Raw genomic sequence first — 23500 nt, 5'->3', positions numbered from 1 at the left:
ATATATATATATATATACATATATACATATTGGTAATAATATTATAGTGCACTTTCCAAAACAGTGCTTTGACCCTGGTTGCCCAAGGACGTGCATATATACAGTTATTCTTGAATCATGTTAATGCAATATTGTGTATAATATATAAAATGTTCAGCAATTAACAGTGGATAATGATGCATTCAAACAAATGTAGTGATTTGTAATAAAGCCTGTTCAACCCATCTTTCATATTAACATTTCTTTTATACTTACACACAGACACATATACATACACACACACACACACACACACACATATATATATATGTGTGTGTGTATTTATATATATATATATATATATATATATATATATATATATATATATATATATGTTGTTGTACTTGGGGATGGTCATATTGCCAGTTTAGCCAATAAAAACAAAATCAAAAAAGAAATTATTTGCATGACATTTTAAACTTAAGGACATTATAAGCAAACCTCTGAAATATTACCTTCATTGTCTCCATAAAACTCTGCATCATGTAGTGTGTGGAGAGAATGGCTGAATGCAGCACAAAACACAGATAGCAAAGGAACAATAACTTGAATATCACTTTCAGCCAATGATTGACCACGGGCTAGTATTTGGATGAGAGAGATTTTTGTTCTGAAAATAAATATGAAAACTTAAGCAGATAGAATCAAGTGCATGGCCTGGGAGTGCAATACAATGTCTCCAGTAGAACAAGCTGACACCAATTACCATGAAATCTGGTACCATATCTGCTGAGCCATTATTTTAAGTTATTGCAGTAATAATTAGATTTTAACCTTTAAGCAGAGACAAAATACTTTTAGCTTGTAGAAGAAACTATAGTGGAAAAACTTTCTATGAAATGAAACCTTGGAAAAACATTTTCAGTGTTGAATACAAAAATTTCTTTTTGCAAATGTTTAATTTAAAGTTTCATTTAAATTTTAGTTTAAATAATAATAAAATAATGCCCTGATACAGTACCAGGCAGTAGCTCTCATGGCTTTTGATATTCATTGATTGGAAGAGTTATCATGTACGTTGTTTCGTCTTGGTATAAAAGATGGGCTACAGCAAATATTCTGCTCAATACTACAGATCTGCTTGACCATCACCAGTTGAGCATGTCCCTTAGTGGCTAACGATATGTGTATCTCTGATCACGAGCAGAAGTAGTGGGGGAGCACCATAGCCATAAGTTGAGAGGAATTCTTTGGGGTTTGAATAATTCACCTTTGGAAACATGGGTGTTTCATTCAACATCCGTAAACAACCCTTATTCAGGGACCTTTTGAGTAGGATGGGCTACTCAACCTGAAGAAAATTCTAACTGGGCCCCCACCTGCAAGGTCATGCACTGTTTATCTTGATATGAGATCACCATGTTGACCACATATGGTTGTGATGCATGTACCTAGTGTACTCTTATCATGATGGGTAGTCATGATAGGTATACTGGGCTTCATATATTTCACCCCAGTGTCACTTTGATGGCATGCACTGCTCTCTCACTCAATAATAATAATAATCCTTTCTACTAAAGGCACAAGGCCTGAAATTTTTGGGGAGGGGACTAGTCGATTATATCAACCCCAGTGTTTCAATGGTACTTAATTTATCAACCTTGAAAGGATGAAAGGCAAAAGTGACCTCAGTGGAATTTGAACTCAGAATGTAACGACAGGCAAAATACTGCTAAACATTTAGCCCAGTGTGCTAGTGATTCTGTCCGCTCGCTATCTTATTAATATTAATAATAATAATCCTTTCTACTAAAGGCACAAGGCCTGAAATTTTTGGGGAGGAGACTAGTCGATTATATCAACCCCAGTGTTTCACAGGTACTTAATTTACTGACCCGAAAGGATGAAAGGCAAAGTCAACCTAGGCTTGAACTCAGATCGTAGCAACAGACGAAATATTGCTCTGCATTTCACCCAATGTGCTTATGATTCTGTCAGCTTGCCGCCTAATTAATAATAATAATGATAATAATAACGGTTATTCTTTCTACAGGAGGCACATCAATTACCAGTGTCCAACTGGTACTTATTCTACCAAGTCCAAAAGGATGACAGGCAAAGTCGACCGTGGTGAAATTTGAATTTAGAATGTAAATGCCACTAAGCATTTTGTTCAGCATGATAATAATTCTATCAGTTTGCTGCCTTAATAATAATAACAAGGCCAGCAATTCTGAGGGGAGGGGGGGGGGAAGAATAACTGACATCACCAACACCAGTACTTAAATGGTATTCATTCTATCAATCCCAAAAGGATAAAAGATGAAGATGACTTCAGCAGGGATTGAACTCAAAATGTAAATAGATAGAACAAATACTGCATGAAATTTTTTCCAACACTAACAATTTCCCCCCATCATTTTCATTATCGTCATGTCTGCTTTTCAATGCTTGAAAGGGTTGGATAAGTATTTCTTAAGCACAGAACATTGGCATTTGTGTAGGCTTTGATCATCTGCTTCATGAGCTTCAGCATAATGATTCTGAATCGTAGTCACAACCGATGCCAGTGTTTCTTAACTGGCACGTAAAAGAACTCACAACTCTTGGAGTGGTTGGCATTAGGAAGGGCATCCAGCTGTAGAAACCATGCCAAATCAGATTGAAACCTGGTGCAGCTTCTCAGCTTAACAGTTTTCAGTCAAAAGTTTGTAATCTACAGCTCCTTTTAAGAAGGGAAAACAGGCAACTTTTAGAATATTACTTTGGTTAAGTACATTTTATACTCAAGGATATTAGTGTCATTTTACAACAAATCTAAACTGCATCTCATCTAAACTAATTGCTTTCCTTATCAGTTTAATCTCTACTAGATAATTCCCTTTTCTTTTCCTAAAAAGTACCTATTATAAAGACAGTACAAAATCTCATGTTTCAAGCATGAAACTTTTGGACTTAAGACAATAATCAGGAAATAATATTTTTAAAAATTTTAACATGTAAACATGCTTAAATTTAAAAAAAATATTATTACAATCTAAAAGTAATTAAAATGTAAATAAAACAAAGAATAAGAGATAAAACAAAATGTACTTACCCACTAACTGATATAGAATATCGGCAGGTACATTCTAACCATAATCTTTTCATAAAATCAATGTTGAAAGCTAAAGTATACAACAATCTGAAACAGAACAAGTACAATGTAATAAGGTATCAAGATTATCAAAATAAATTTTATTGCAGAAAATTGTGGTAAATGTCATAGAGATGTTTTAGCAATACAGGAACATCTAATAGTAAAAATTAATTAAAATTTCAATCAATCAAGACCAATCCAAAAATCTAAATATATGTATTGGTTTGTAAAACTACACAATAGAAAGTGTACAATTTCAGAGAAAGTTTGGATAAGGGACTAAAAATGTTTAGTGGAGCATTCAGAGCCACTTTACAAATTTGCAATTTACTGACTAAAAACAATGAAATGTATAGTGTACTTTGCAATTTACTGTCTAAAAACAATGAAACTACAGTATAATATACTGGCAGCTATTATGTAGTTTACACTATTGAAAAAAAATTTTCTCTGCATTAAAACAGGCAAAGGATCTATCAAAAGTTGATGCCCACTCCTGAATGAATATTATAATTCAACAAAAGCTTACAGTTCATAAACAACAATTGGTACTGTCTTTCCAATGAACCAATCCACTTAGTTATAAAGTAGCCTCAAGATGATATAGCTAACAAGACAGTAAAATGGACAAGGTTTATTTATTTTTATTAGTTTGTAGTACTAAGTTCAAAACATTCTATGAAAATAGTCAAATGTTCAAGTCCTATAGGGTCCATGACAGGCGACTCACTTAGCTATAGTTTTGCATATGTATGCAATAGCATTGCTTATTATAAATAATGTATAAATTAATAGTGTGGAGGCACAATGGCTCAGTGGTCAGGGCAGTGGACTCGTGGTCATAGGATCGCGGTTTCGATTCCCAGATCGGGCGTTGTGAGTGTTTATTGAGCAAAAACACCTAAAAGCTCCACGAGGCTCCAGCAGGGGATGGTGGCGAACCCTGTTGTACTCTTTCACCACAACTTTCTCTCACTCTTTCTTCCCGTTTCTGCTGTGCCTGTATTTCAAAGGGCCAGCCTTGTCACACTCTGTGTCACGCTGAATCTCCCCGAGAACTACATTAAGGATACACGTATCTGTGGAGTGCTCAGCCACTTGCACGTTAATTTCACGAGCAGGCTGTTCCGCTGATCGGATCAAATGGAACCCTTGACGTCGTAAGCAACGGAGTGCCAACAACAAGTTAATAGTGCCAGCCACTGCTACATTACCATTGTCATCCACTTTTCCAAGCTTGCATGGGTCAGACAGAATTCATTGAGACAGATCTTCTATGAATGGATGCTACCAACCCTCACCTGTTTCTAAGCAAAGTAATAATTCCCAAGTGTACTGAATAATGAAACAGGCTGGATGTGCTTTTGTAGTTGACTTTAAGCATATAACATTAGCTGTATTTATTAGCATGGCTGTTGTTTTGTTTATCGCCAGTGAACACATAAAGACAAGGAGAAATCACTTACACACACACAGCTATGTGCTGTTGACCTCAACTTCACACCAGTCACTGTCCGAAGTTAAGGTTTAGTCTTAAAATAGGTTACAATCAAAGTTGTTGTTTTCGTAAGGCTCTTTGTTCATTTTAATGGTTGTGTGTGTTATTTTTGATTATTATTTATAATATACACTCCTGACGATTTTTACTGTCCTGTGAGGAGAACATGGAATTAGCCATCGGAAGTCACAGAATGACTAACACCTAAATGTAGTCACAGAGGTTAGATACTGAGTGTTATGGTTAGTCATTAACTGGAACTTAACCGAGCGCTAATATGGTAACTGCCTGGATAATATATCCCTCCAAACTCACTTTTACATATACATATATGACAACCCTCTTTAGTTTCATCATCATCATTGTTTAATGTCCGCTTTCCATGCTAGCATGGGTTGGACAATTTGACTGAGGACTGGTGAACCAAATGGCTACACCAGGCTCCAATCTGATTTGGCAGAGTTTCTACAGCTGGATGCCCTTCCTAATGCCAACCATTCCAAGAGTGTAGTGGGTGCTTTTATGTGCCACCGGCATGAAGGCCAGTCAGGTGGTACTGGCAACAGCCACGCTCAAATGGTGTATTTTACGTGCTACCTGCACAGGAGCCAGTCCAGCGGCACTGGCAACGATCTCGCTCGAATATCTTTAAACATGCCACCAGCACAAGTGCCAGGAAGGCCATCACGGTTCCACTTTCGCTTGCCCCAACAGGTCCTTGCAAGCCGAGTTTCGTGTCCAATGAAGGAGTCGATGTTGGCATGGGTGCCAGTCGTTGAATTTAGTTCGATTTCGATTTCACTTGCCTCAACAGGTCTTCGCAAGCAGAGTTTAGTGTCCAATGAAGGAAGGTACGCATAAGTGGGCTGGCTACATCCCTGGCAGAGACCTTGGATTTAGGTCTCACTTGGCTTGCCGGGTCTTCTCACGTACAGCATATTTCCAAAGGTCTCGGTCATAAGTTATTGCCTTGGTAAGGCCCAATGTTCAAAGGTCATGCCTCACCACCTCATCCCAGGTTTACCAATATCACTCACAAGTCAAACGTTAGCTCATTCATGCAGTGGGACCATCCCTCTAACCAAGTGGTTCAGGGGTGAACCTCTTAACAACACAACCATGTCATATTGATGAGAAAATTGAAACAGATAAAAACAGTGGAAAGAAATGGGATAAATACAAAGTGTAGACAGTAGAAGGTAATTTTTAAAAATGAATTCATTAAATATAAACCAATAAATAGGCTTCTTTTGATTACAAGGATAAATAACCAGTTGTTTGATCAACTGAACTACCCATGCATTGAATTAACATGTAAGTGGTTGAGTATTCCACAGACATGTATACTCTTAATCTAATCCTCAAGTAGAATCAATGACATTATGAGTGACAAAGTTGATTGCAAATTGCAGATACAATCTATCAGTTGAGCTTTCGCACAGTTTCTGTAAACTCATTTTCACTCCAAAAGCTTGGGTCAACCCAAAGCTATGGTATATGACACTTGTCCAAGATGCCAGGCAGAGAATTTGAACCTAGGACCTTGTGATTGTAAGATGAACTTTTCACCTTTCAGCTATGCTGCATCCATCAATCAGGTATAAACTAGATACTTATCGCTATTTCCAAGCATTTAGTAAGACCAAGAGAGTGGAAAATGAGTGAGTGAAGCAGACACTGTGTAATAAAATATAAAATAAAGCTAAAATTTCTTTCCAGAAGCAACAATTAAAAGTCAATGTGGCTATGTATCAAAAATGAAGAAACAAATGTTTCCTCATCGTTTAATATGTGAAGTAAATATTTCTCCTTTATGCAACCTAAACCCACTGACATAAAAAAAAAACTGCTTGCCTGTGCAGTTTAAAAGTAATAATTGGTAACTGATGTGGCACTACAGTTTTTAACCAAGAAAAAAAAAAACCATGTAACTGACCAGACTATCAGATGTTACACATTGCTGGTCACAATGCACTTTGCATCGTCTTTAGCCTTCAAATAATGCCACCCTGCTGACTAGGTGAGCAAGCCAACATCCACCCCAACTGATTAAAAGGAGACTGGAGCAACATGAAATGAAGTGTTTTACTCAATAACACAATGTGCTGTCTGATCTGGGAATTGAACTCATGGTCTAATGATTGTGAGAGCAACAACCTGACCACGAGGAGTCCAAACACCTTCACAAACAAAAATGTACATTTAAAAAATCCTAAATTTTCATTAACATTGATAATATTAGAAAAAATATCCACCAATATAGTTTCTTACAATTGTCAAGAAAGTGCAAAATATAAACCTAAAATAGAGGTTTAAACATAGGACTAATTCTTAAATAAACTTAATAAATTGTCAAGTTATAAACAACAGTGAAATTATTATATTAGAAAGTTACCTTAATTTATGAACAGGGATCCGTTGCTCACACATAAGACTATGACAAATATTACATATCGCTACAAGTATATCTGGAGTGGGAAATTCTGTGGTGCAGACAATTATACGGCGAGCAAGAGCTATTGAATCTAAATAGTGCAGGCAGGATTCCCGCAACTTTTCCTGATAAGCAAAGTCTGTCTCCTGAAGAAAAAAAGATTTAGAATTAAAAAAAAAAAAATACTGATATGGTATCTTTCTTAAATAATGAATTATGTTGGGTATTAATTCATTAATTACATGAAATTGAATGTTGTATGCAAAAGTTCAACAAAAAAAGTGTTTCTCTATTTGAACAATGAAAATCCAACAGATGAAATGTTGCATATTGGCTCATGAGTTTGTAACTTTTTCTAAAGATAATTATTCCACTTGCCTCGGTACATAAATTCCAAGAGTTGGAAGACTTAGTGAGTTGTCTACTTGCTATGATAAGCTGTTTAATGGTTTACAATTTTCAGTTTAATCTTCAAAACATATAGGCTCTATAAGGGTGTTAGAAAAATATGCAAATTTATCATTCTGCTAATCTGTTAGAATTATGTAATATATAACTGAAATTAATATTCTAAATAACAATTAAACATTAGTTTTTATTTCTAAGTAACATTTTTCACATCTCTAGTGCTTTTTTTTTTTTTTTTAAATAAAACATTAACACCACATGATGTCACTTTCCATAACTTGTGCTATGTCAACACATTGTATGGTATTAATTTTTTATGCAGCATTGAACGCAAGAGTCTTATACTAGAGGCTCAGAACAATCAATGTCTTGTGAGTGAATTTGGTAGACAGAAATTGTACAAAGCCTATCGTGTTTATCATCATCATCATCATCATTATTTAATGTCTACTTTTCCAAGTTCGTATGACAGAACTTGTTGAGGCAAGATCTTCTATAGCTGGATGCCCTCCCCATCACATATCCTTACCTGCTCCAAGCAAGGTAATATTTCCCCTTGGCCAGACATATTTTTCACAGCAGACCAGAAGCAAACATCACTTGTATGATAGTGTTGTTCATTTATAGCCATCACACTATGTCAATTGAAGGAGACAGTAACAAATGTACATGCACACACATGGGCAATTATCATGCTGATGAAGGTTATTGGAGCAAAACTCTGCATCCACAACTGTCTTCTTATCACCAGACAATAAGCCTGTCGATCTTAGAGAATTCTTGATTCTTGAGATTGTAGCAAGTCAAGAAAGATCTATATTGTCATGGCATAGTTCAGTTGTGCTGTGGCAGACTCCAGCCAATAAGGGCCAGATGCGTATGAATACAAATGGCAGTGATCTGCCTTAGCAGTGAAGTAGCAGTTTAAAGAAAGTTGGTGAAAAGATGGCCTTGAAGTAACATCTCTTCCTTTGACATGCCACAACTTTTGTGTTCTCCACACAACTCATTTGAATGATATCAGCTACAACTCTGTCTCAAAATGAGTAGTACATTCTTGTTCCTATCAGCTTACAATGGCTTCCACATAACCCTTCTGTGTAAAAAGTAAGTTATGAGATTTTTTGCTGCCTCACATAGACATGTAGATTAATTACTGTTACTACTTGCCAACATTCATTTTATCAAAATAAATTTTGCAAAGTTTTGTTATAAATGAACTGCCTTCTGATATTCTTTATACAAGCTTATCAAAAGCACACTGGAATAGACTCTCTCACAAATACTCTTCATACATTAAATCACAGAACATTCATGCTAAATTAGTGATCATACTCACTAAAAGATTATCTCCCATCCTCTAGAGATGGAGATAATTTTAATAAATCAAGAATGTGTTATGTATGATATACTATATACAATTGATATACTTGTATTTGTTTACATTGCTCAAATATATGCCATTGGCCACTCAGAGTTATTTCTCTTAGCTTATTTCTGTTTAAATTATATAAACTATCTAGGCCATAAATGTGTTCTACTCTATATTGGCTACTGGAGATAAGGTGGGACAACTGTCAAGCAGATGATGGCAATTGAACCAGAAACACATGACCAGAACTATCCTCTATATCTCCAAGCAATAAGCCTATCTTTTCTTTTAATGGCATGTCATTTATAATGCATGGTAATTGATATATCTGTATTTGTCTGTGTGTCTGTACATATATAAAGATAAAGGGTAAAGACCCCTCCGGTCATGAATGACCATGGGATGTACTAAAAGTTCGCCTCTGAGGCACAAGTCAGGGCAAGGTTGTTTATGGAAGACTAGCAGCCACCTCTTTCCACACCACTGATATTATCCTAGGGAAAGGCAAAAACCAATACAGCTTGGCACCAGTGACATCACAACTCATTTCTACAGCTGAGTGAACTGGAGCAATGTGAAGTGAAAAGTCTTGCTCAAGAACACAACACAGAGCCCAGTCTGAGAATCAAACTCACTAACTCATGATTGTGAGCCCAATGCTTTAACCACTAAAGCATGCACCTTCAGCAAGAAAGTAATTTCATTTTTCGCAAATAGATAGAGTTACTATTTCTTTGAATGACTTTTGTCAATGTTATGATTTTTTTCCTTTTGACATTTGATAGCCGTTACTTTTAACTTACTTTAGAAGCAAATTGCACATAATTTTGTTTACAGCTGTTAGTTCAGTGTCAATTTTAACACGGAGTGCAAAAAACGAACATTTTCATCATATTTTGCTTTTTTATTTCCGTAAAGGCAAGAAAGCTGCTGAGGCTCACAAAGATATGTGGAGTTTATGGTGTTGATTGCTTAACAGAACCCACATATCAGAAATGGTTTTTCAATCAAAGATGACCAGCATTCTGGTCAAGCTACTGAAGTTGATGATGACCAAATCAAAGCTATAATTGAATCTGATCATCATATAACTGTGTGAGAGATTGCAGAGAGTTAAAATGTATCACACACAACATTTGAAAATCACTTAAAATGTCTTGAACTTGCTAAGAAGCTCAATATTTGGGTTCCACATAAACTGAAAGAGATTCACTTAACACAATAAATCAGTATTTGTGATGTGCATCTCAAACACAATGAAATAGACCTTTTGTGTATTTTGAGCTGCTTCCAAGGAGTCAAACGATCAATTCAGATGTCTACTGTCAATAACTAATGAAAATGGAGGAAGCAATCAAAGAAAAGTGGCCAGAATTGGCAAATCGTAAAGGAATCATGTTCCACCATAACAACGCTAGACCACAGACGTCTTTGCTAACTCATGAAAAATTATTGTAGCTTGGTTTGGAAGTGATGTCACATCCAACATATAGCCCTGACTTTGCACCATCAGATGACCATTCATTTTGAAGTTTGCAAAATTCTTTGAATGATAAAACTTTCAATAATGTTGATGACCTGTAATCACACTTGCTTCAGTTTTTGGCTGAATAAGGACCAGAAGTTCTATGAGCACAGAATCATGAAGTTGCCAGAAAGATGGCAAAAGGTCATCAAACAAAATGGAAAATATATAATTGATTAAAGTTCATTTTTGTTATGAAAACAAACGACTTTTCTTTCACACTAAAAAGCCAAAATTACTGTCTTACCAACCCAATATGTGTATATAAATATATATGATGGCCTTCTTTCAGTTTGTGTCTACTGAATTCACTCACAAGACTGGTCAGTTTGGGCTATAAAAAACACTTCCACAAAGCGTTACGCAGTGAGACTGAACCTGAAACCATGTGATTGGAAGCAAACTTGTCAACCACACAGTCACAGGTGTCTGTGCACTTGTCTCAGTCTGAGTGAATGCTTACAATCTGTGCTGGCATGAAAAGAGAGATCAGTGGGCTCTGGGTAGTGTTGTCTGTTATCATTTCCCTGTCAACAAATAGTCTGGTAACTCTGACCTTTTGAAAATGAGTGAAATGAAAAGTCCCATATTTAGAGAAAAAAGAAGGTAATGGCTAGAAACGGGAAGAGCATCCATCAGTAAAACAATGCTTCAACATGCATTTGTTTAATTGATGATAGTGTGGAAAAATGGATATAGGAATGACTGAAGATAATCAAGACTAATGTTCTCAACCAGTGGTTCCCAACCCTTTTTAGTTTATCCTCTCCTGCTATCTTAGACATCAGTGAAAAATGCACTTGAATTTTGTAGGTTAATAGGAGAAAGAGGTCACTTTTGGAAAAATTAAATTGATAAATTATTATCAAAGTGTCAAATGAATTCTTTTTGTTGTCATGGTGGAACTTAAGATATAGAAAATGAATTGCATGTATTTGAATGTGTGTTTTTCAGACAGTAATAGGAAGTTTTAGGAAGAAACAGAGTAATAGTGGCTAGCCCTAATTTTCCTGTGGCCTCACTGAACTTTGCCACGGGCCCCCAGCTTGGAAAATATTGTTCTAAATAATAATCAAGCATTGGTTTTGATTTCCCTTTCATATATATTTCACTTTTCTAGTGCTTTTTTAAACAAAGCATTAACATAACACCATGTCATCTCCCATAATTTGCGCTATGTACAGAATCTACTCCAAATAGTTAAGAATTTTTATAGTTATTTACCCCAGAAGAAAAAGCAATCTTTTTTTGGCATCTGCCTGAAACTTAATATTAATTGTTTTGATTGAAAGCAGTGAATGACAGAAATGATTGAACACAATTCTAAATATCTTACAGTACTCTGTTTTCTCTATTTGCATTCTGAATTCAAATGCCACTGAGTCTGATTTTATCTTTCATCTTTCCAAGATGATTAAAATAAGTACCTGGTGAATACTAATTAACAAAAACCTTCCCCCAATTTTGAGATCTTGACTCTATGTCAGAACTCAATATTAAAGAAACTCTTTCCTTTCTTAAACTGATATACATTAAGCATCGATGATAATGAACATTATCATATATTGCACTGATGTCATACAGATCACTACTAATACAACAGTCACAGGTTATCTCCTCTTTATAAGTTAAAATATAAAAAAAACTTGACAAATATGTATAAAATGAGGTAAAGTTTAAATAAATATACAAGGAAGAAACAGAATAGAGAATAAGATGGATAAGTAAAGAAAGAAGGACTCACCAAGTCATCAACCATCATCTCTTCAATATCAGAATCATTTTCTTCGTCGTCATCATCATCAAAATTTTGCAGTCGAGGCAGAGGTAGAGTAGGGACAAGGTTTTGCATTAGCATTAAATATTGAAATGTTTGCTGTGGAGTCAAAGTCTCTGAAATAAGGGGAATTGGTTAAATATTTACAACAAAAATCCAGATATTAAACATTTATTCCAAAATATCAATATGCATGAAATAGTTGTGAACAACAAAATGTCAGTTTTGCACTTACCTACATATTTTTCCCCAAGAACCAACACTGCATACAATAACCAATGATTAGCATCTGAAAATTTCTTTGAACTATCTTCATTAGTATTCTTCTTTGCAGAAAATAACTGGGTTTCATTTTTCTCGCCAATCTTATTGATTAGAGCTTGGATCAGTTCCACAAAAGGAAATGGATATTTACCATATGCCATAGCAGGCAAAAGAAACAGTTCAACTTGCTGAGAATGAGATGGACAAAACAGTTCACGACACACTTCAGTCAGTACACTGGTGCTGTAAATATATATTTATATATAAAGGATGATCTTTTTAAAAAATATGTTAATTTTAAATAAGGATAGTGTAAATCTTCAGCAAAGAGCTAATAAACATATTTGAAAGTTGTGTTTTCAAAGTGTCAGATCATTCAAATTTACTATAAATGTATTGTATCTTGCCAAATTTGCAATGAAATTTAAATCTGGAATAAAATTTTCGACAGAGAGCCAAAATTGTTCGGATGCAAAATCTTAGCTTATCTATAATTGAGAACAAAAGTATGAGTGTCTACTATAAGTAGAGATCTATATCCAAGGATATCACACAATTCTCATGGTAAGATACAACTCTTACATTTTAAGGGCTCAGAAACAGTCCCTTTATTAAATGATATTTAGCATTATGCAAAAATATTCACAGTATTAGAATATAATATGATGACATTAGCAAAAAGCAGTAAACATAAAAACAAATTGGAAAACAAGTTTTGAGACTAGATTTTCTCTTTGTTATCTAATCACCATTACAAAACAGTTCTAAGTTAACAGATATTTTGCACATTATCACTACCTTCTGCTTACATTTCGAATCACTTTAGAGCAAAGAAATACAACTATTAACTTTCTATAAAGCCTTAATATGCTCCATTATAGTGATCAGCTTTCTTGAATAGTACACTGCCATCAAATATGGACATCCTCCAAATTAAAAATATCTGATTCATAAATCTGGCTTTATTACATCATCATTCTGTGTCCTCTGCCCTGTTATTTTTATTTATACTATAATAAATATTATAGAAGTTTTGTTAGTTGAATCTAATTCCCATCTGAATCAAGTTCTCCTCCCTTTTCACTCCCTACTGCATTGCTTTGCTTTTTCTAATGCCTATAATTGACAAATATTACATGCAATCCAAAGACCACTTCCAAGACTACTCCCCTATAGAACCTGCATCAATGATAAGTGTTCCTATATTACTAAAAGCTCTTCAAATGCCATTCTTATTTAGTTCCTCATTCCTTCTAATTGGAAATAACACCATTGGTTATGTTCTTCATTCTTGAATACATTAATGGAAATAAAAAAAAATGTATACCCAACTGACAAGAAGATGGTACAATTAGGCTGAGCTTGTCTAGTTTTCTTAGAATGATGACTTTAAGACACTTGTGTTCAAACTAAAGTTTTAGTATTTTGGTCTTTACAAAATGATGCACTATTATATGAGGTTAATGGTGGACAAGTGACTACATGATCATAAGTTCAACTATTATTAAAAGCATTATGTGTTGTACCTCTGCTTGCTTCATTTTTCCAGATTAACAAAACAGACACCATGTTTACTTCAAGTTGAGTAGTTAGTATTTAAAACATCCAGCAGTGAAAATAAAAACTGCTTCACATAAAAAAAAAGAAGAAAAACTATCTCACCAATTCTAGCAGATATGATTCAAAAACAAGCAAAAAATGCAAATGAAGAATACGGAGGAGGAGGAGGAAGAAGTGTCATCATCATCATCATCATTTTTAGCATCTGTTTTCCATGCTAAGATGGGTTGGATGGTTTGACTGGAACTGGTAAGCTGGAGATCTGTACCAGGCTCCAGTCTTATTTGGTTTGGTTTCTATGGCTGGATGCCCTTCCTAATGCCAACCACTCCAATAGTGTAGTGGGTGCTTTTTATGTGTTACCGGTACAGGTGCCTTCTACATAGCACTGGCACGAGTGCCATTTACAGGTCACTGGCAAGGGTGCCTCTAATGGGTCACCAGCATTGACCATGACTATGATTTCACTTGTCTTCTCAAGCACAGCACATCACCAAAGGTCTCAATCAACATTCCAAAATCATGCTTCACCACCTCATTCCATGTTTTCCTCGGTCTACCTCTTCCACAAGTTTCCTCCACAGTTAGAAATCAGCACTTCTTTACGCAACTGTCCTCCATACTGATGTTAGCTATTAAATATGTACTCCAAAAGAGAGATTAAGTTGAAATGAAAGAAAATCTATATAATTTTAATTGCCACTTGGATACAAGTAGTTGTTTTTCATTTGGTACTAAGGAATAAATACAAAGACAATAAGGAAAAAAAAACAAATTATGAAAGAACATACCAAAAACCCTTGTCTCCAGATGCCACAGCAATATTCACAGGTTTCATAATAAGATCAAATATGGATTCAGCAATAGGTATGGGTGGATGGTGACACCTTTCTATGCGGGACGGTACTTTAATATTCAGCAAAATACGCAGACTTTTAAAATACCCTGAAGGAGAAAGAGAATTGTATTATCAAATCAAAAGATCAATGAAGTACACTAAGCTTTTGCATACCACAATTCAAATGTTTCTATATTGAGGAGAACTTATATTTAATATTAGAAATTTCAGTTCACTTCTTACACACAAACACTAACTTGGACACTTAGACATTTCCCAGTAGAAATTTCACCATAGTAAACACAAATATTTATTAGTGTCAATGAATGTTTTCTGAAATTCAATTTTAACCCTTTCGTTACTGTATTTATTTTGAGATGCTCTGTGTTTCTTTCAATTACTTTAAATATAAAAAAGAAATTAGTAAAATAACATAGTTATCATTAAGCTAGTGTTAGGAACATAAATTGTGACTAAGGTTTGGTGGAAGATTTTAATTCAAAGCTTATGAAAACAAGACATTTGTACTTAGAGCAAGAGCCGATTTCAGCCGAGTTGGTAACGAAAGGGTTAAACCAATATCAACAACTAAATAACGAATAACTGAGGTAAATAGAAAGTCATAAGTTATGTATTAAAGTTACTAATAAAAAGATAGCATTGGGTCATCCTTTAAATAATGTGGTTTTTTTCAATTGCATGAACTAAAAGTCAGAGGTGGGGGGGGGGGCAGGATAAACTACTTGCATCAACTTGCTATAAAAGCAGGTAGTAATTTTCCCTTGTCCTTATTCTCAGTGCAAGTTTTGAAGAATTCAGTTTGATTTTCAGTTATTTTTTTCAAAGCTATAATGGATGTGGCAATGGAGCATATTTGGCATATTTTATTTTATGAGCTCAATAAAGGCAACAACGCAACAGAAAGTGCGAGGAATATTAATGCATTATATGGGGATTGGACAACAAGCATAAGCCAGTGTCAATGGTGCATCCAAAAATTCTGAGCTGTAAACTACAGCCTAGAAGACAAGCCTTGTCTTGGAAGATCTGTAGAGCTCAAAGAGGATGTCCTGCAAACCTTCGTGGAAAAAAATCCCATCATAACTGTTGAGGAACTAGCAGAGAAGCTTGGATTTGGTCATTCAACCATTCATCGACATCTGCATGCTATTGGAAAAATCAGCAAATTGGGTCAATGGGTTCCTCACAAACCTTCCGATTCTATTTGTGTGCAGAGTGACTGTGTGCTCTTCTCTGCTGTCACATCTCACGAATGAATATTTTTTGGACCGAATAGTGACTGGTGACAAGAAATGGGTTCTCTATAAATATGTCAAGCGCCAAAGACAGTGAGTAGAGAAAGGAGAAACACTGGCAGCCCAGGCTAAAGAAGGTCTTCACCCATGTAAGGTGTTGTTATCTGTTTGGTGAGATATGAAAGGTTTAATCCACTTTGAACTTTTAAACCCAAACCAAATGATAACAAAAGGAGATCTACTGTCAGCAGCTTAAGTTAGCGCTAGAAGAACGACCATCTTTGGTTTCAAGATGAAAGGTGTTCTTCCATCAGGATAATGCTCGGCTACATACAGCGAGGATGACATTCCAAAGGCTGGAGTAGTTTGAATGGGAAACGATGCCCCATCCACCATATTCACCAGACATTACCCCATCTGATTATCATTTATTCAACAGTCATCAAAATCATTTGAACGGAAAAAATATGAATTCTGTAGATGAGGTCAGAACAGTACTGGATGAGTATTTTTCGTCACAGACAAGTGAATATTGGAAGAGGAGCCTTGCAAGTCTACCAGATAGATGGAAGAGCATTGCAGAAAATGAAGGCGAGTATATTTTAGATTAAAAAAGAACTTTGTTTATCTTAATTTTGAAAAATAAAAGAAGTATAAAAAAAACTGCATTATTTATGGGATGATCCAGTAGAAAAGACAAGAACAATTTAAGAAAATATTGCCTTTCTATATGGAATGGAAACAAAACTCATACATTTTATTATTGCCTTTACATTCATATTTTCCTGATATGAATAGCAATTTATATGATGATTAATTATTTTATTTTCTGTGAAGGTGGTCAAATAGTGAAGGTATTTGACTATGAGTTCATGATTCTTGATTTCAAATCAATCGTATATGTCTCTCAGAAAAATAATTACTCCATGTTGCTTCAGTTTGCTACCTTCAACAAAAGGTATCAGATTTCTGGGAATGTTTTTATAGAGAAAAGCTGACATCCTGTTATAACATACAGATTTATTCCCCCTTCCTAATCATTCTAGTACTAATACTAGTTTATAGGTAAAAAAAATTCCACTATATGCAATATGTTTTAAAATTAAACAAACCTTTATTACATAAAAATTCAAATATATTTTGAACAACTGGCGGCCATATCTTGCCTTTTGGCACAGATAGATGGACATAAGTCTCTGTAGCAGTAAATATCTCCAGCATTCGCATTGGTAGTGCAAGAGACTGAGATGAGGTTAATTTCTCAAGATAACTGAAAAAATAACAATACCAGTAGTAGTAGTTATAACAACAACAACAACAACAACAACAACAACAACAATCCTTCTTCAGGTATAAGGACTGAAATTTTGGGGAAAGGGGCCAGTTGATTATATTGACCCCAGTGTTCAACAGCTACTTATTTTATTGATCCCAAAAGGATGAAAGGCAAAGAAGACCTCAGCAGAATTTGAAAGTAGAATGTAAAGACAGACAAAATGATGTTGCAAAGCATTTTGTCCAGCATGCTTAACAGTTCTGCCTATTTGCCACCTTAATAATGATATTACATACTACTTTTACTATTAATAATAATAATCCTTTCTACTCTAGGTACAAGGACAGCAATTTTGAGAGGAGGACCAGGGTGCAAATCACTTATATGGACTCTAGAGCCTGACACGTACTTTATTTTGATGAATTTGAAAAGGTGAAAGTTCACCTTGGTGGAATTTGAGCTCAGAATGCAATGAGTCAAAACAAATACTGCAAGGCAGTGTGTCTGATACTTTAACAAATCTGCAGCTTCCCACCTTAATAATGGTGGTGGTGGTGGTGATGTTAGTAATAAGGACAACAACAACAACAATAATAATCCTTTCTACTAAAGGCACAAGGTCTGAAATTTTGGGGAGGGGAAAAGTAAATTAATTTGACCCCAGTGTTTCACTGGTACTTAATTTATTGACCCCAAAAGGATGATTAGAAGTGTTATCATGTACATGTTTTGCCTTGGTCTAAAAGATGGGCTACAGCAAATATTCTGCTCAACACCACAGATTTGCTTGTCAGTTGCTTGACCTTATGCAACTGAACATGTCCCTTAGTGGCTGACAATATGTGCATCTCTGATCATCAGCAGGAGTAGTGGGGGAGCATCACAGCCATATGTTGAGAGGAATTCATTGGGGTTTGAATAATTCGCCCCTAGAAACATGAGAGTTTCATTCATCATCCTTAAACAAACCTTATTCAGGGACCTTTTGAGCAGGATGGGCTACTCAACCTGAAGAAAATTCTAACTGGGCTCCACCAGCAATGCTATGCACTGTTTATCTTGATATGAGGTCACCATGCTGTACACACATGGTTATAATACATGTGCCTGTGTTCCCTTATCAAACAGGTAGTTTATTTGTACCCTAGTGTCACTTTGATGGCCTGCATTGTTCTCTCACTCAATAATAATAACAATAATAATAATTGCTGCTGATAAAATTGTTAAAACTTTGAACAACTTCAAAGGCAATATAACATAAAAACAAAGGAAATTTAAAATCACTGTTAAACATGAGCCAACTATTGCAAATACATCTCAAAAATTCCTGTGAAAAATAATTTCACTTTATTATAGTAGCTTATTATTATAGTTACACCCTAACCTTTCATAATTCGACACAAGATCCCCTCCTCCAATGCCCCCTCCCCTCTCAAAATTTCTTGTATGCAAGTTATTTGGTGACCCTGCCAGTGCTGGCGCCATGTAAAAAGCATCCAGTCCACACTGTAAAGTGGTTGGCATTTGGAAGGACATCCAGCTGTAAAAAACCATGCTAAAACTGACCTTGCCAGTGCTGGTACCACATAAAAAGTACTTGTTCCACTCTGGGGAGTGGTTGGTGTTTGGAAGGGCATCCAGCCATAAAAACCCTGTCAAAACAGACACAATAGCCTGAGGTAGTCTTCTACCTGGCTGGCTCCTGTCAAACCGTCCTACCCATGCCAGTATGGAAAGCAGATGTTAAATGATGATGATATAGTAGCGTAACACTGAAAGCCTCATAATTAACAGTCAAAATAGGGGAACGAGGGATATGGTTACCATATCATCATTGCCATTCATTTAATGTTTTTGCTTATCTTCTATTTGTTGGACAGTCAGATTTTTTTTGTAGATATTCATTTTAGGATTATTCAAACAAAAAATTTAGACTGTTTCGAGTTCCTAATCAGACTACTGCATGAGTTATATAATCAAACAAGGTTATCTCTTTCTTAACTCACCAATCCACTGATTTTATGATAAAGTAAGGAAGAGGACAATAACACTCAGGGACATTTTTACTTTTTACCTTTCTAGACGAGAGGATGGTGAAGTAGAAATAAGTAGATGCACTTAGAGATAAAGTTCTGAGGAAGAAGTATTGAGCAATGTACTTAGTCCAAGGTCTACTTGATGTAAAACATTAGAAGAGAGTAAGAAGAAGGAAGATGCATTGGACAGTTTCAAATAGTGGACTGAATAATAAGTAAGATCAGTCAACAGAGGTTGTTGTAATAAGCAAGCATTTGCAATGTCAGCAGTGAGCCCTAAGCACCTAAAATTTAGATACAAAAGTAATTGTGTTGCCCTTTTGAAGTGTTATCCTTGTAAAAATAGATATATATAAAATATATGTGTGACATGTAAAAGCACCCAATACACTCTGTAAAGTGGTTGGTGTTAGGAAGGGTATCTAGCCGTAGAAACCATGTCAAATCAGACTGGAGTCTGGTGCAGCCCCCCAGCTTGCCAGCACTGGTCAAACCATCCAACTTATGCCAGCATGGACAACAGATGTTAAATTATGATGATGATGATATACACAAACATGACAGTTTTCTTTCAGTTTCTGTCAACCAAATCCACTCACAAGGCTTTGATTGACCCAAGACTATAATAGAAGACACTTGCCCAAGGTACAATGCAGTGGGACTGAACCTAAAACCATGTGGATAGAAAGCAAATTTCTTAACCAAACTATCATGCCTGAGTTCATATATATATATAAATATCACTGAACAGATCAACAAATAAACTAATTTAATAGTAAAAGTGGATTAGTACTTACAGTAAACAAAGTTGTAAGACAAGTTTCATCTGATGGACCATCTTTTCAAAGTTTTCAGCCATGTGATTCACAACATTATCTTTCTGAGTGAGCATTTGTTGGCACACCCAAAGCTACAATTACATAGAAGCTGACATGTGCAACACAACCAAGCAAATTTAATAAGAATATTTCTTTCCTCCAATGAATGATATAAAGGCACTATAATAGCTGCTTAAAAGTTAGTGATTATAAAAAAAAAGAAAAAAATCGATAATAGTGATTAGAAAAAAAATTTTGAAAAATAGTTATGTTATCTACACTCTCACATAAGGAACTAATTTAAAGATAGAAACTTTAGTAAAATCAAAAGCAGAAATATACAAATGAAAGATCTGAGTTGCTGAGAATGAAGAAATATATTTATTAGTCTTAACCCTTTAGTGTTCCCATTATTCTGTCAGAAGTAATGCTTATTTATTTTCATTGTTTTGAATTAGTCATGCATTATGTTGTAGCTTTGAGATTTTGAAGAGGTAACTGTTAATTTTTAGAATGATATTGTCGGGTTGGTGTGAGAGGCCAGATCTGGCCAGTTTGATAATAAAACAAGTAAAATATTTTGGCTGGATTTGGCTGGTTTAAATGCTAAAGGGTTAAGTAGTAGTTTCCAAGAAATTCATTAAAAAAGGCTTCTTTTATTTAAATGAATTTTTTCATGAACAAGCTTTTGATAGGTCTCTCTACTCAATAAGTTGATTTTACTAAGTAACAACAACTCGTTTTCCCAGATTCATCTCTTAACTGAAAGTTATATATATATATATATATATATATATATATATATATATATATATAATTGCATAATTAAATGTAACTGAGTAATTATACATTTTATACAGCTACCTTCAAAAATTTTGAACATAGCTAGCAGCTCTTCAGTACCTTTGTTGACATCTCAGCACAACACGAGTCTAGATCCTAGATTTAGAACCACTAAGATACATAACTTACTTCACTCGTCCTACATGAAGAAATTTAACCACTATTGTTTCAGAGTTCAGTAATAAATTGAAGGTCATCAAACAATAAAACACTTGTATAAAAAGATCCAATTCAAAGTAGGTAAAGACCAACATTCACTTTGTTAGAAAATGCTATCAAGTTTATGCTTCAATGGAATGGGAAGACACAGTTGGTTGTGTTATCAGAGACCCGTTAATGTAAGTAAGCAATGTTTCGTTAATGAGTCCTTGGCAAAGACATGTCTATAGTCAACATCATTTAACTGTAAACATGGGTATCATATCACTTGTAAGCAGTATAGGCACTTAGCTTAACAATGGGCAAGTGGAAAGAATTGTTATCCAATGATCTGATGGTAGTTTCTCAAAGTCTGAGAAAGACAGTTCTGCAATTTCTTGTTGAACAACCTGCACAAATGGATTGTTTATAGCGATCAAATGTACGTGCAGCACATTAGCTGACCATCTCCATCAAATTGACATTACCTGACTAGGTATGTGGTGTGCCATACATCAGGTGTCAAAGTAATCACAGAGCAACATGAGATGAAGTGTTTTGTTCAAGAACACAATGCACTACCAAGTTCAGGAACCACAATCTTGTAATCGTGAGTGCAAAACACTAACAACTATGCCATGCACCCTCTATTGTACAATACATAACAACAAAACAGAATTCCAACATGGGTTAGTAAGACACACACTCAGTTTGGAAAAAACAGAAATATATTTTTAAAATTTCTTTGAAAATTATAGCTGTGGGAAAGAAAAACTAATGAAATGACCAAAATAAAATTGCAAGCTACTCACAAGTCGAGATTGATCCAAGCTACCATCATAAAAGAAAAGAAGCTGACAACATAGATCAGTAACAGTTTCTATATTAACCAATGATTGCTTGGGAAATGTAGATAATTTTGAATCAAACAATTCTCGCAGACGCATTGCCTGAAATAAGGAATTAAACCAATTAAAAACTATTTCAAGAAAATGGTACAGCTGTAATGAAGCTAGCTGAAAGACAATTAAAATAAGGGAAAAATGAATATTGATAAAAATAGAGTAGAAAAACAAGGCTGAAGCAATAGCAGTTCACAATTAGCTTTTGTTTTTGCTGTAAAGGGGAATGAAACCAGAAATGTAAAGTTACTGAATATATTGTTAGATATCTAATATAGACAAACACCCTGACTTTAATCACTTATAAACTACTATAAAATCTAGCATATTAGAATAGTGTTTTAATTTTTAAATAGTCGCTTTTCTGCTGACAAAGTAGCTAAATCTTCAACAACTTTAAGACAAAAGTTGTGGACTGTTTAACCCATTACCTACCAGTGATCTCATATGAGATCACTTAAAAATAACAAATTTCTTAATTATCTGTCAATATTTACACATATCTAACCTTTTTTTGCTATATCTACTAGGTATATTTCTCTGATATTCAAATGAGGTTTGCTAATTTTTCACCCAATATCTCACTTATTTCTATCTAAAATGTTATTTTGATCATTCCAGCATGTTTCTAAGGCTGTTTTATGCTAGAAATCAAAGTTTCATAAAAAAATTCCAGTTAATAGAATTATGGGAGGTAATGGGTTAAATCAGTGTTTCTCAACTATTTTTTTTACCCTCTTGATGCTTGCTTCACCTGGATGGACCCGCATAACCATTTGATGTTTAAAAAATCCAATTATATTTTTATAATTAACATTTAAACCACTGGATGGAACTGAATCCTATTGTGACATCCCATATATATAACGACCATTTGCCATTTGAATTGATCACTTGAACCAGTTAAAGTTTACTATATTAATTAACAGATTGGAAAAGTATTCTCTTGACATGTATGAATTAAGTTTTGATACAATGTTACACACAGTAAACACAACAAGATTTCAAGTAACATGTGAATAGAAAAAGAGAATATATAAAAGACATTATAACTAAGTATCTTAAATTGGCAGAATAAGACAAAATGCTGAGCACATTTCTTCTAGCTCTTTACATTCCAAATTCAAATTCTGCCAAGGTCGACCTTGCCTTTAATCCTTTCAGGGTTGATAGAAAAGGATGTGGTTGAGTACAAGGATCAATGTAATCGACTATTCTCTTCTCCTAAAATTGCTGGCCTCATACCAAATTTTGAAATCATAATTAAGTATCTTGATTATGTTCAAACATTTTGGGGAAAAAAATCAAGAAAGTCACAAACTCTTTATTTCTAATCATGATTCCTTACAACCTTTAGCTATTGAAGACTTGTAAGCAATTTTACTTGTAATTTTTCTCAATTCAAGAGGTCAACCTACATACAAGTTACTTTTATAG

General features: G+C 34.7%; 1 protein-coding gene across 2 annotated transcripts in view; it reads right to left on the bottom strand.

Moving 5' to 3' along the window:
• LOC106872940 (ubiquitin-protein ligase E3C) overlaps positions 1–23500 on the bottom strand; it is a 75618-nt gene that overhangs the window by 32914 nt on the left and 19204 nt on the right. For both annotated transcript variants that reach the window (XM_089366586.1, XM_089366587.1), the window contains exons 4-12: positions 21974–22111; positions 20160–20272; positions 17163–17320; positions 14748–14901; positions 12368–12639; positions 12100–12248; positions 7012–7196; positions 3077–3163; positions 495–649 (exon numbers count right to left, since the gene is read on the bottom strand). In XM_089366586.1, the coding sequence (XP_089222712.1) occupies positions 495–649; positions 3077–3163; positions 7012–7196; positions 12100–12248; positions 12368–12639; positions 14748–14901; positions 17163–17320; positions 20160–20272; positions 21974–22111 (1411 nt within the window). The remainder of the gene's footprint in view (positions 1–494; positions 650–3076; positions 3164–7011; positions 7197–12099; positions 12249–12367; positions 12640–14747; positions 14902–17162; positions 17321–20159; positions 20273–21973; positions 22112–23500) is intronic.

This window comes from Octopus bimaculoides, chromosome 19 (assembly GCF_046866305.1).
Source record: "Octopus bimaculoides isolate indiv1 chromosome 19, ASM4686630v1, whole genome shotgun sequence".
Classification (NCBI taxonomy): Eukaryota; Metazoa; Mollusca; class Cephalopoda; order Octopoda; family Octopodidae; genus Octopus; species Octopus bimaculoides.
The sequence above is the reverse complement of the archived record's forward strand: the minus strand, read 5'-3'. Positions and strand labels throughout refer to the sequence as shown.